General features: G+C 41.7%; 1 protein-coding gene across 4 annotated transcripts; it reads left to right on the forward strand.

Annotated features, from left to right (window-relative positions):
- The first annotated feature begins 5 nt into the window (after positions 1-5).
- On the forward strand, positions 6-13,512 carry LOC110488331. Of its 4 annotated transcripts, none has more exons than XM_021560547.2 (11): positions 6-153; positions 1,218-1,410; positions 1,518-2,521; positions 2,913-3,065; positions 4,555-4,632; positions 8,428-8,544; positions 9,335-9,484; positions 9,702-9,869; positions 11,702-11,893; positions 12,143-12,334; positions 12,438-13,512. In XM_021560547.2, the coding sequence occupies exons 2-11, from the start codon at positions 1,239-1,241 to the stop codon at positions 12,540-12,542; spliced, it is 2,331 nt and encodes a 776-aa protein (XP_021416222.2). In that variant the 5' UTR covers positions 6-153; positions 1,218-1,238; the 3' UTR covers positions 12,543-13,512. The 4 variants fall into 4 exon arrangements, with proteins under 4 accessions (XP_021416222.2, XP_021416212.2, XP_021416230.2 ...); XM_021560537.2 differs by having other exon boundaries at positions 50-153; positions 1,250-1,410; XM_021560555.2 differs by lacking the exon at positions 6-153 and adding an exon at positions 216-955.
- The last annotated feature ends 1,022 nt before the right edge of the window (positions 13,513-14,534 follow it).

The following is a 14,534-nucleotide window of genomic DNA, read 5'->3' on the forward strand; positions in this document are numbered from 1 at the left end:
CCCCGTTTCGTTCCGTTTATGAAACGTTTTGCAACAGAATTGGCGTAATGAATACACCCCAGGTATGACTAATGACGTCAGCAAGGTAGTGCACACTCACAGCTCCTTTCCGGTGTATGCAACTGCAGTGTTCTCGAGTTCCTGGTTGACATTGTAAGACACTTTTTAAAAATTATTATTGTATTTATTTTTTTACTATGTGGTCATTGGTAAAGTCATTCAAATGTAGATGGGACCCGGTTAACTTCACCGAGGAAGCCACCGGGATTAATGTTTGCGTTCAAGACTTCCCAACTTTATCGTGTTCAGAGCGCGAAACCAGATTTAATTGACCGAGAAAGATAAACCATACTTATCCAAACGCTTTATGCATGCAGATGGTCTAAAAGTGGAGGCACAGAAAACAAATATGTGATTTTGGCAATCTTTAAAGGAAGGATAATTAAATTGGTGAAGTCATACTGCTTAACTTGATTCAGACGGTGAACACAGTCTAGAACTTTCGTGGTTACGGACTCCGCGTTGTCGGAATGAAATGTATTTACACACCTCCGCCTCTTAAAATAGGACTGCATAGACAGGTCATTAGTTTTGGTTATAGGTTGTGTACCGCGGGCAACAGAAAGAGACGACAGCTGCTGGTGTAAGATATTCGAAATTGTATAGGAATAGAATAGGCTGCTGTTGTCTAAAGTTCATAATCATAGGTACAAGCGAGCAGTGAAACGAATGGCGGGGAGATCGTGAAAGTTTGAGGCTTGTTTTTGTTGCTTTGACAGTTTGCGAAATGTACTGACAGCGTGGTTCAAGGTCGACGTGTAGGCGGCTGTGGGTTGCAACTGTAAACACTCACAGCTCTGTGCTAAAAGAGCCAACATGTTGAACAAAACATCCACATTATAATATTAAAGCGCACTGAGGCAAAGCAAAAATCGAGGCTCTACGCTGCAAGCTGGTGAGAGCAGATAACTGAATTAGGCTAAACAGCCTAGTATAATAATGTTTAATATATAAGTGGGCCAAAAGTGAAGCCAGCTCTTGAAAACCCAATTCTGACTTGGAAAAAACTATTTTGAATGTCACTGCCAGCAAATGCAATTATACAGAATGTAATTCTAAGATTAGATATCAAACCGTTATCTACACCATGATCAAAAAGTTTAGAATACATTTAGTTAAGGCTGCAGCGAAGAGTCTTTTCTGCTTTATTCCAACAGAATATTGAAGATCCGTCTACTATGTCCTCCAGAGGCAAAGGTGAGGAGTGTCTGGTGTGTGGGGGTGACTTGCACGGCAACCAACGGCGATGGCTCTTTGGGCGTCAGAACAAGAAAAATGGTCAGCCTCAGACCCCATCAGACTCGCTGGGCAGGGGAAGTCTCTCCAAGTCTTCTCAAAGTAGCCCCTGGGGTGAGGTGTGTGTGTGTGTGCGCGCACTTCTCTGCGTGTGTGTGTGTGCGCACTTCTCTGCGTGTGTGCGTGTGTCTGTTCTAATGTTTTCTTTTCCCACTTTGCAGGTAGCACCATGTCTCTTGGCTCCACGGTCTCTCTCTCGTCCCTTTCCTCACCTTCTAAAGCAATGGACCTTCTCTCTGTGCTGACACACATACTAGGCCAGCCCGTACCACGGGGCAGTGGGCGGGGGGAGTTCTTGTGTGGCAAATGTGTTTCAGTTCTAGAGCGGGTTTTCAAGTTTGACTCTGTCATTTCCAGGGTGAGGGTCTTATCCTCTGAGAGGCTTCAGAAGTTGACCCAGGAGAGGGACAAGGTCAGGCAGTGGGTACGCAGCTCTTACCGCCAGCGATGCCCTCAGGATTTCCGGATGAGGAGCAGCACTAGTGAGGAGGATGGGGAGGGAATGGGAAACCGAGAGGGTTACATTGAAATGTTGAAGGAGAACATGGCCCTGTCAGAGTATGAGTGCTGGTCTGAGAAATGGGACGCATGTCCATACTTCAGGAGAACGGGGAAACGATGCACGATGGGGAAAAATTGTGAGGGATGTGATTCTCTGAGGGTGTCCGACTCCGCCTATGAGTCAGTTTGTGGGGTTCCCCGCCGCCTACCCTTCCAACCCTTTTCCCCCTTGGCTCTATCGCGGGATAAGTCGCAGAGCATGCCTCTTCATTGGTCGAGAGTGCCGTCGCTAAGCTCTAGCCCAGCGTCATTGACTGGATCCGCTCTCTCCTTACGAGCATCCTCTCGCACTGAGTCCATCCAATCGCTGGACTCGCTGGGTTGCCGTGATCCATTTGATTTTCCAGATGATTTGTCACTCCTGGTCCTCAGAGAATTGAAAGGTATTGAAGGAAAGCCTGTCAGTTCACCTTCGGGGAGTAAGATTCCCGTTTTGGGTAAGAGGGAAGGGCGATATTCAGGAGAGGTGGGTGAGACATCCTCCCCTGAGGTAACAAGGGTGCTGAATTTTGGAGAGCGGGAGAATGGAGGAGAGGAAGTGGATGGAGAGACAAATGACGTTCTGACTGAATTGAGGGACGAGTTTATTCCACTACACAGAGAAGTGAGTTTTTCTTATATTCTATCAAAATCCAGCATGCCAAATAATGATAGGAAGTGATTATAAGTAGGGCTAGGATTTTTTTCTGACGACAACACTTTGGATTCCCATAGCCTATAAATGGGCCCTTTCCCTGGTCAGGAAAATATCTCTGCCCTAAATGAGGATTTTCCGACTGGTTGCCTTGCTTGTGGTCTGTGGATCACTCCGTCTATCACGGAGTGTAAATATTTACTTAGTGGTCTGTAATATGCCATCTAGTATCTAATGTCTGGAGCCAGTGCAAAAGTCCAACTGAATATTCTCTTACTTATAAATACAGGAGTAGGACTTCAACAGAATTAAGTGACAACTTATGTCTTTCACAAAATGCCGTTTTATTATTTCATTTCAGAGTAATACAGGCCGAGTGCACCTTGCAGTCAGACAGTTGAGAGGACAGCTTGATCAAGCCATGACACGCATCAAGACCCTAGAAACTGAGCTTAAACACGGGACCAAAACCAAACCAGAAGCTAATGTCAGTGGACCAGAGGATTGGCTTAAGGTAAGCACTGAGCAGTTTATTGATTTGACATTGATTCCCCCTGAGTTTAGACATTTTCAGCTGGATTCCTAGACACAAATGAAGCCTACTCATGGACTAAAAAGCATTCTCAATGGAGATTCTCCAATGAAAGCATTTATATATATTTTTTATACTAGGACTAGGCTGTGTCTGGGAAACCGGTCCATAGTATTTATAGTAACTCAATTGAGAAAGAAAACAGTATAAATTGGTGAGCGGAATTGAAGGGTCATGATGATTTGGTTGCGCGCACACACACAAGTACAACTGAGGTTGACACTCCCTGTCATGGTAATTGACTGTTGACATTTTATACAAGATAAACAGGTATAGGCCTCGTCAGCTGGTGCACAGCAATATAATGGCCTGAACATGGTGTCCCTAACATGCTTCCTCTTCATGTACTTGCGTGCGCACGCACGTCTACAGAATCACTTGGATAGCAATGTCTTTAAGCCACGTTTGTGTTGACTAAGCACAAATAAAGCATTATGCAAGGAATGATGGGTGTGTTAGAGTTTGGTTTGGTTTCTGGACTGGGGGGTGGTGTCTCCTTAATGCAGGTGCACTCATATAACCACACACACACACACACACACACACATCTCCCTGGAATCTTCCCCAACTAGTGGAGTTTGCCCTGCAGCTCAGGATGGCTTTTCATAAAGAGATCATTAACATGCTACTCAGCTGCTGAGTGGCATCTCTTGTCCTTACCTCTTTCCAGTAGACTCAAGTTATCCAACCATGCATCTATGCATCTAGCATGTCTAGGCCTCACCCCCAGCTGTTAAGGCATCTTACCTAAACTGATTCTCATTTCATGAGATTTGCGTCTGAGATTCCGGTCTAGCTTGAGTTCCAGTTTTTGGGATATTTTAGCAAGCCCTATTAGCAAGTTCAGTCTGGGAATGGGAGCTGTAAATCCACGAAGAGCTTTGACGATTAAGAGCACCACAGAAAGCTCTACACAAGGAAATATTTGAATTTGCCTGGAATCTGGCATTAGCTCTACCCAATCCTAGAAAAATTCAAATATGTCAATCATTGGGATTATTTGTGTGCTCTATGTGAGGTTTCACAGTATATCAAGCTTTTGTGGTGGGGAGCTTTTACACTTGGCACTTGCGGGGCAAATTTATAGGCTTATACTATATGTTCTAAATTTATTACAATAATGCAAACTGATTGCCTGCATTCTATGAAAGCATCAACTGTATTATAGTGGTATATATCACCCACAAGACACTGGCTTCAAAATGGACAGGTCTGCTGCTCTAGCCTGGTCCCAGATATGTTTGTGCTGTCTTTGCAACGCCTGTGGTCATTGCCATCAGTTTGAAAGAAAACACACACTGATCTAGTACCAGGCTAGTCTGCTCTTCTATCGCTGCAACAATGCCAACCCCGTGTTTACTTAACATCCTTCATCGAAGTCCTGTGTATGTTGTGATTATGGCTTTTTCAGTTTCCGCAGAAGGACGGGGGAAACTTGCTACTGCAGAGTTTGGGGCATTCGTTGCTCAGCAGAGATAGAGTTATCCGGGTGAGTGATTCATACTGATTCTATGAGGGGAGACAATGCAGTCATGCCTAAAACACAGGGATCCACTTCACTCACGAATGAGACAGTGGCTGAGCTAGTGGAATGTTACCATCACAACATGGACACCCCAAGCTCTTAAACTCCCAGACCTAACTTAAGATGTAGTGATTTTAGCAGATAGGAATCCATTTTCATTACAAAACCCAAACAAAACGTCTAACTCTATTGAAGTTTGTATGGGTGAGCAAACTTCCTCAGCTTAACATATACTGACTGTTAGCCAAATGGATAAATCAAATCGGTTTAATATAGAGTACCAGTCAAAAGTTTGAACACCTACTCATTCCAGGGTTTTTAGTTTGTTTTACTATTTTCTACATTGTTGAATAGTAGTGAAGACATCAAAACTATGAAGTAACACATATGGAATCATGTAGTAACCAAAAAAAGTGTAGCCATCCTTTGCCTTGATGACAGCTTCATGGTGTCAGTACACTTCAGTACACTCTTGGAATCCTCTCAACCAGCTTTATGGTGTAGTCACCTGGAATGCATTTAAATTAATAGGTGTGCCTTGTTAAATTTCAAGAACTTTTAAGTTTCTTCAAGTGCAGTCACAAAAACCATCAAGCGTTATGATGAAACTGGCTCTCATGAGGACCGCCACAGGAAAGGAAGACCCAGAGTTACCTCTGCTGCAGAGGATTAATTCATTAGAATTACCACCCTCAGAAATTAGCTGCACCTCAGATTGCAGCCCAAATGAATGCTTCAGAGTTCGAGTAAGACACATCAACATCAACTGTTCAGAGGAGACTGTGTAAATCAAGCCTTCATGGTCGAATTGCTGCAAAGAAACCAATACTAATGGACATTAATAATACGAAGACTTGCCTGGGCCAAGAAACACGGGCAATTGATATTTGACTGGTGCAAATCTGTCCTTTGGACTGATGAGTCCATATTTGAGATTTTTGGTTCCAACCGCTGTGTCTTTGTGAGCTGCAATTGTCATACTTGAGTAAAAGTATAGATACCTTAATAGAAAGTTACTCAAGTGAATGTTACCCAGTAAAATTGTACTAGAGTTAAAGCCAAAAAGTATTTGGTTTTAAATATATAGTTTAAGTCGAATTGTACATACACCTCAGCCAAATACATTTAAACTCCTTTTTTTTCTCACAATTCCTGACATTTAATCCTAGAAAAAAATCCTTGTCTTAAGCCATTTTGCAACAACTTTGGAGGTATGCTTTGGGTCATTGTCCATTTGGAAGACCCATTTGCGACCAAGCGTTAACTTTCTGACTGATGTTTTGAGATGTTGCTTGAATATATCCACATACATTTCCTCATGATGCAATCTATTTTGTGAAGTGCACCAGTCGCTCCTGCAGCAAAGCACCCCCACAACATGATGCTGCACCCCCGTGCTTCACGGTTGGGATGATATTCTACAGCTTGCAAGCCTCCCCCTTTTTCCTCCAAACAGAACGATGGTCATTATGGCCAAACAGTTCTATTTTTGTTTCATCAGACCAGAGAACCAGAGGATTCTCCAAAAAGTACCATCTTTGTCCCCATGTGCAGTTGCAAACCGTAGTCTGGCTTTTTTTATGGCTGTTTTGGAGCAGTGGCTTCTTCCTTGCTGAGCGGCCTTTCAGGTTATGTCGATATAGGACTTGTTTTACTATGGATATAGATTCTTTTGTACCTGTTTCCTCCAGCTTCTTCACAAGGTCATTTGCTGTTGTTCTGGGATTGATTTGCACTTTTCGCACCAAAGTACATTCATCTCTAGGAGACAGAACGTGTCTCCTTCCTGAGCGGTATGACGGCTACATGGTTCCATGGTGTTTATACTTGCTTACTGTTGTTTGTACAGATGAACGTGGTACCTTCAGGCATTTGGAAATTGCTCCCAAGGATGAACGACTTGTGGAGGTGTACAATTTTTTTCTGAGGTCTTGGCTGATTTTTGATTTTCCCATGTCAAGCAAAGAGTCACTGAGTTTGAAGGTAGGCCTTGAAATACAGGTACACCTCCAATTGACTCAAATTATGTCAATTAGCCTATCAGAGGCTTCTAAAGCCATGACATAATTTTCTGGAACTTTCCAAGCTGTTTAAAGGCACAGTCAACTTAGTGTATGTAAACTTCTGACCCACTGGAATTGTGATACAGTGAAATAATCTCTGTAAACAATTGTTGGAAAAATTACTTGTGTCATGCACAAAGTAGATGTCCTTAACCGACTTGCCAAAACTATAGTTTGTTAACGAGAAATGTGTGGAGTGGTTGAAAAACGAATTTTAATGACTCCAACCTAAGTGTATTTAAACTTCTGACTTCAACTGTACTTAAGTTTCAAAAAGTATGTTATTGCTAAAATATACTTAAGTATCAAAAGTAAAAGTATAAATCATTTAAAATTCCTTATAGTAAGCAAATTTACAGATAGCCAGGGGCACACTCCCAACACTCAGACTTTTACAAAATATGCATTTGTGTTTGTGAGTCCACTAGACCATAGGCAGTAAGGATGGCCACATTTTATCTTGATAAATGCATGAATTCACAATTGTCCTATCCTGCTAAGCATTGAAATTTAACGAGCACTTTGGGTTGTCAGGGAAAATATATGGCGTAAAAAGTAACATTTTCTTTAGGAATGTAGTGAAGTAAAATTGTCAAGAATATAAATAAAGTACAGATACCCCAATTTCAAGTAGTACTTGAAATAATTTTTTACTTAAGTTCTTTACACCACTGTGTGTGGTTCCCACCGTGAAGCATGGAGGTGGTGGTGTGGGGGTGCTTTGCTGGTGACACTGTCTGTGATTTATTTAGAATTCAAGGCACTCTTAACCAGCATGGCTACCACAGCATTCTGCAGCAATACTCCATCCCATCTGGTTTGCGCTTAGTGGGACAATAATTTTGTTTTTCAACAGGACAATGAGCCAAAACACCTCCAGGCTGTGTAAGAGGTATTTGACCAAGAAGGAGAGTGATGGAGTGCTGCATCCACAATCACCTGACTTAAACCCAATTCAGGTGGTTAGGGATGAGTTGGCCCACAGAGTGAAGGAAAAGCAACCAACAAGTTCTCAGCATATGTACTAAACTTCAAGACTTTTGGAAAATAATTCCAGGTGGCTACCTCATGAAGCTGGTTGAGTGTGCAAAGTTGTCATTAAGGCAAAGGGTGGCTACTTTGAAGAACCTCAAATATAAAATGTATTTTGATTTGTGTAACACTTCTTTGGTTACTACATGATTCCATATGTTATTTCATAGTTTGGATGTCTTCACTATTACTCTACAATGTAGAACATGGTCAAAATAAACAAAAACCCTTGAATGAGTAGGTGTGTTCAAACGTTTTGACCGGTTCTATGTGTATTTTTGTCACATTTATTGGTCGTGTACACAGTTTAGCAGATGTTATAGCGGGTGCAATTAAATGCTTATATTACTAGCTCCTAACAATGCAGTAAAATGTCAAGCAGGTACACAAATAATCCATAAAAAATAAAATAATAACAATAATCAAGAAATCCAATTATCAACCCAAATTGATAATTTGTGGCAAACCCTTAACTATCATTGTCGCAATATTTATCATTGAGACATTTGTTTAAATGCAGTTTTTGTATTCTGGTGTAATTGATGTCATTTAAATGTGTTTTTTTTCCTTACCACATCAAGTCCTTTTCTGATGCCATCTCTGGGACAAGCCATGTGTTATTCCATGATCAGACGTTAATTTCCTGTCTTCCTGTCTGTCTCAGGAGTGCATGTGTCTGATCAGGAAGATGTGTGTTGAGGTGGGGACAGGGACTGATGTGGCTGACAGGCTAACACAGGCACTCACTGACAATCTGAAACAAACTCTCTCCGACAATAAGGTGAGGGCTAAGATCGATCCCATTTGATTATGATTTGAATAGGCTGGTTTACAATCAAATCTTTTAACTCCAAATAAACTTGTGTAGACTGTCAAAGCATGGACAATAAAATGTGTGAATATTTATTTTTTAAATATGACATTACTTAAGTGATAATGCCAGGGAAGCCGGTGTTTGGAGGATATTGGCATGGGTGTTGTTGGGCCCGAGACTACGTTTGTTCTGTATCTAGACGCGACCCAGTTCTTCGTTCTAAATGTTCCATTGCCATACTGGCTGGCAACGTTCTTATCCCTTGCTTGCTAGCTAGCCAACTACGGCTAACTTAGTCGCGTTAAAAAGTGCAGCCAGAATAACAGCAAAGTATTTGCATTTGTTTCTGCTGTTTTCTAGTGACATTTATTTTGATACATACAAGACAATGAGCTTATGAGGTGCGATTTCGCTTGGCATAGAAAATGTGCACACTTGTCAGGAGCTAGCCAACAACACAGCAAAATGTTAGTCTAAAAGAAATCTGAGAATGTCTAGACACTTTTAATTGTGGAAATCAAGTTCATAAATTGCTTGACTGGGCTGATGACAGTGGATTGCGCAGTCAGATGGAACAGAGTAAATAGGCATTTTAACGTCATAGATTTGGTGGCAACTTGTGGAATAGACACCGGCTGGAATGCGGTTTTATCCAATCAGCATTCAGGATTAGACCCACCTGTTGTATAGTATGGGATATAGAACATTTCTGTACAAGGTTATTTTGCTGATGTCTTGTGTTCTACCACTTCATTAGCTAGTCCTGGAGGCTCTGCTCTCTGAGGTGAGTGAGAGGGAGAAGAGGATGGAGAGCGAGCTGGAGGCACTGAAGAAGGCTGGGAGAGACCGGGAGAAAGACCTCTCCACACTCAACGCTGTGCTCCAATGTAACCAGGACATCATCAATGTGAGTCTAATGTTGAAAGCACACACGTGCGATTGCTGTGCTGCCAGTGTACGGCAGCTGCTGTAGAACACACACACCCTCACGCTCTTTCACTTAGATGTCAACTTTGTGAATGAATTTGAGTTAATACATTGTGCTGGATACACTATAGTCATTCAGTCAAAGGTGTTACTAGTCGTTTCTCCCATAAGGGCCCTGTTTTTCTTCTAACCCCCAGGAACTGAGAGTGGAGCTGGTTGAGAAGGAGCGAGTGCAGCGGGAGGTGCAGAAGGAGAGGGAAGTGTGGAGACAGCGGGACCAGGCCCTCACAGCAGTCCTACAGGAGAAAGAGTCACTTCTCCTCTGCCTGAAGGAGGCACTAGAGAGCTCTCAGAAAGACATGCAGGTGAGGGGGATCACCTCAACCTACAGTGTCTCTATAGGTTGAATTAAATTAGGTGTGCTGTGGGACTCCTACTCTGAGACGCTTTGCGAATACAGACCCAGATGTCTTGAAAGATGGTGTTTTGATTGATTTGATTATCTATTCGTTTGACCATTCCTGATCTAAATAGAATTGATTCCAGATATATATCTTTTTAGTGTGCCCACAATTGTTTGTCAGGTTCAGTAACCAGTGCTGCATGCACTGACCTCTGTTATTCAAGTTAAAGGTGCTACATGTCCATTCTCACCCATGTGGAAGCAAGGTGAATTACGACAACTCTTTTTATTTTATTTTTTAAAACAACTCTTTTCCACTCCCACGCCTCCCATTTCCCTGCAATACGGTGGAGAGGTTAGTGCTATCCGACATCCAAGGATCCCGGGTAGCATGGACCATGATGGGGGCTATTTTACGTTCAGTTTCGTCCACCAACTTCAAGCAGTCAGAGATATTTCACTGCGATTTAGATGGTACAATGATTCCCTACACTATTCAGTGCATGTTTTCTCACATAAACTGAAATAGTTTTAAGGGTGTAGATTTTATGCAACTAGGAAATGACAGGGCGATTTCTACGTTTGCCGTTGTTCCTTGTGCTTGAGTAGGAGATGACCACGCCTTTTATTGATACCGATGTTAGAGAGGAGGGGTGCAGTTTCTAGAGCTGGGCAATATGGATAAAAATCCATATCACGATATGTTAAAAAATTGTTTTTATAAAATGTGATAAATCGGCAATAAATATTTTTGGGGAGTAGGTACTAGAGCTGGGCAATATGGACAAAGTCACATTGAGATGAATAACTATTTAGCTTGATAACAATAAATATATTACAATGCAATGTTCCCTCTAAGCTGCGCGTGTGTGCAGCCACACAGAGACACAAGAGATTGAACTTCACCGAGTTCTCCCCTTTAGTTTGCACTATATAGATCAACGCTATTTTTCTGTGATCGAATCAACATTATATCAGCCCCTTTTCAATGCAATGTTGACATTAGCAAACTGCTCGCCAACACGTCGCCAAACAGGTGCTGTGCGGTTGTGAGGCCAGTTGGACGTACTGCAAAATTCCCTAAAACGATAGAGGCGGCTTATGGTAGAGAAATTAATATTAAATTCTCTGGCAACAGTTCTGGTGTAGTCAGCATGTCAATTGCACACTCCCTCAACTTGAGACATCTGTGGCATTGTGTTGTGACAACTGCACATTTTAGTGTGGCCTTTAATTGGAGACAATTAAAGGCCACATTTTTGTTCATTGTACAACAAGATCACAGTTTTACCAATTTTGACATCAGATTCTGACGTTTATCCACATTTCTCCAAATGTCAAAGTTGCTCCAAATGTGAAATTTCTGTATTGTTCCATTTGTCCTTGCACAATGTGGGGAGAGGGAGTGAGCGGCTCACTCACACAGCAGCAGACTGCGAAACAGGGACAGGCAGATACTTTTAAAGTGGGAATCAACATAATATATAGGCTATTACTGTTAACCAAATAATAGTTTTAGAACAATCTACAGGAATGTTGTATAGCAAAATCATAGAGAATTAGCGATGTACGCTTTTGTTGTCAAATAGAAGGTCTGCATTTTAGAATGCGATTTTTGTATTGGCCCAAAATATTTTTGGGGTGAAAAAATATTGTGAAACACTATCATTCCACTACTACTGCAGCTATTATATGGACTTTTTTTGAAATTACAATGCAAAAATTCTACATGTAGCTCTTTTGACGGGCTTCAGGGAGACTTACTTCCTCATAACTTGTTTTCTTTCCCCCCAGGCACTGTCTGACTCTGTGATTAGCCAAGGGGTGTCAGGAGGCGGGGCTGAGGGGGCTCTGGCCTCTCAGTTGAAGGAGAAGGAGAGCCTAGTGATAGCCTGGTTACAGGACAGAGAGGAGCACAGCGCCGCCATGTGCAGGGAGTTCTCCAAGCTCACCACCGCCCTGCAGGACTATCAGGGTATAGTGCAGGTGAGTACAAACGAGGATGGGAGAGTGGATGCTTTCACCAATCCCTGTCTTTCATATCAGTGAAGGGGAAGCCATGTAAGACTAGTAAGAGGCTCCCTCTATATACTGAGATGTGCTGTGTCTTCCATTGTCTTTTACACAATTCAGGTCATCTTCAGTGAGGTATCTAAAATACCAAGCCTATAATATAGTTTGTTCATTTGAACCTATACCTTTCCTCTCTTCCCATCTTTTCCCTGCCTTCTCAAGGAGCAACAGCAGAATCATAGTCAGACGGTGTCTTCGCTGTCAAAGCAACTCAACGACACACTCAATGACCTGAGGGAGAGCGGGAAGGAGAACAAGGAGGCACAGCGAGCCTGGCGGAGTGAAATGGATGACAAAGAGAGGGAGGAGAGGAAATTGAGGGAGAGCCTGGAGAAGAGAGACAAACTCATTGAGGTATGTCTATACATGAGCGAGGTATGCCCATACATGACTTTAGAAAAGCACTAAAGGACCAAAATTAACTGACAATTTTGATTTGTAAACTTGTTTTATTTAGCAAGTTCTCCTGGATTCCGAAGAACGGGATCATCTACTCAAAGAACTTCAACAGAACCTGCTGAACAAATTTGAACCCATGATTGCTGTAAAACACACATTATGAAAGAGACAAACAAGATAGTGAAAGAGCAAAAAAAATAGAACCATGAAGGTACAATGCACATTTTATATAGATGAGTTGCATGAACCAACATTTTCTCCAAAGGTAGTTTACTACTAATCACAATTGTATGTAGGCCCATTGAAAAGGTTGTGTTTTGCACATTTGCACTAGTTGCATCTTGCCTTAGCAGGCAAGCCTTGGTTTTTCTGTTTAAAACAATTTATGACTTTTACAAAACTCTTGACTGGATATTTGTCAATAGTGATGTTATTATTACTCCGTTTTGGCATCATTCATATTTGTATATTCATATTGATGAAGTATGCTAGTAGTTAATGTCTGACATGGACCAAAGTATATTTTGAAATATTTTGCTTAAATGCTAGTACTCTGTCAATGAAATGTATCGATACAGACAGTTCAAATAATTTCATTTCCCGAGAGTTCTATTTATGCTTATTCAAAATACACTTTGGTCCATGTCAGACATTGATTAACTAGTAGAATGGGACATGGGGAAATGTATGATGAGTTTTGTTAATGTCCTTCAGGGCATAGTGTAGTGCAGCCTTCTTGATACGTGCTATCAGAAGGGGGATTATTATTGTGTTGAATCTGGACAGTTTGATGTCGCAGTTTCCCAAGAGCTTTCTTTATTGGTGTCATACTGTAAGTTCTGTGATTGTATTTTTTTCCCCCTGTGTCTTTTTGTCGGAATGGGCTATTTCTGTTCACACTGCCAATTTCTTTACAAATTAGCTACATCATTCTGCTTGGTATTGTGATTGTCATAAAGGGGTTTACATTTTTTAGCCCAAAATATTTTGGTACTTTTTGGCAGGTTTAATTTTACTACAGAATGGTTTGATACATTTATTTTGGGAAAAGGTTTAATTTTATGTCTGCCATGTTTTAATTTTTTTTAAGTCTTTGTGAGATTGAGAAATACAACTCTCTACATGATCGAAATGATTGAATCTAGTCTGTTTTCATTGCATGTACTTTGCTGCTTATGTCATGGATGATCAAAGGGACTTTCATGACCCGCGGATGTCTCTTTTGCTCTGTACTTCACACTTGGAATATGATCCCCAGTAAACGGTCATGGCTAGAAGGGATCCAGCATTTGTCAGAAAGTACTCTCTGTAGGCGGTTTAGGAGAACTTACGCAGCAGGTTAGGAGAATTAACGTGGCAGTTAGTGTTAGCAATAAATATTTTGGGGGGCGTAAGTTTGACAAAAGCTGGATCCCATCTCAACATGACCTCAGTCAACCCCACAACTGACTGAACTCTTGTCCAATCACAAGCAGGACCATGGTTTCTGGTTACCTGGGAACTGTTTGAGATAATATTTCAACACTAGTTTATTTGACCCTCGGAGGTTGAGGTGAACTTGTTGTAATTTAGTAACCTAATCTAAAGAGACCTGGTAATTAATAAATACAAAAGAAACGTCCCTTTTTCAGGACCCTGTCTTTCAAAGATAATTCGTTAAAATCCAAATAACTTCACAGATCTTGACTGTAAACGGTTTAAACACTTTTTCCCATGCTTGATCAATGAACTATAAACAATTAATGAACATGCACCCGTGGAACGGTCGTTAAGACACTAACAGCTTACAGACGGTAGGCAATTAAGGTCACAGTTATGAAAAATTAAGACACTAAAGAGGCCTTTCTATTGACTCTGAAAACCACAAAGAAAGATGCCCAGGGTCCCTGCTCATCTGCGTGAACGTGCCTTAGGCATGCTCCAAGGGAGGCATGAGGAATGCAGATGTGGCCAGGGCAATACATTGCAATGTCTGTACTGAGACGCCTAAGACAGCGCTACAGGACGGACAGCTGATCGTCCTCACAGTGGCAGACCATGTGTAACAACACCTGCACAGGATCGGTACATCCAAACATCACACCTGCGGGACAGGTAAAGGATGGCAACAATAACTGCCAGAGTTACACCAGGAACGCACAACCCCTTCATCAGT

The sequence above is a fragment of the Oncorhynchus mykiss genome, chromosome 2 (genome assembly GCF_013265735.2).
Source record: "Oncorhynchus mykiss isolate Arlee chromosome 2, USDA_OmykA_1.1, whole genome shotgun sequence".
NCBI lineage: Eukaryota > Metazoa > Chordata > Actinopteri > Salmoniformes > Salmonidae > Oncorhynchus > Oncorhynchus mykiss.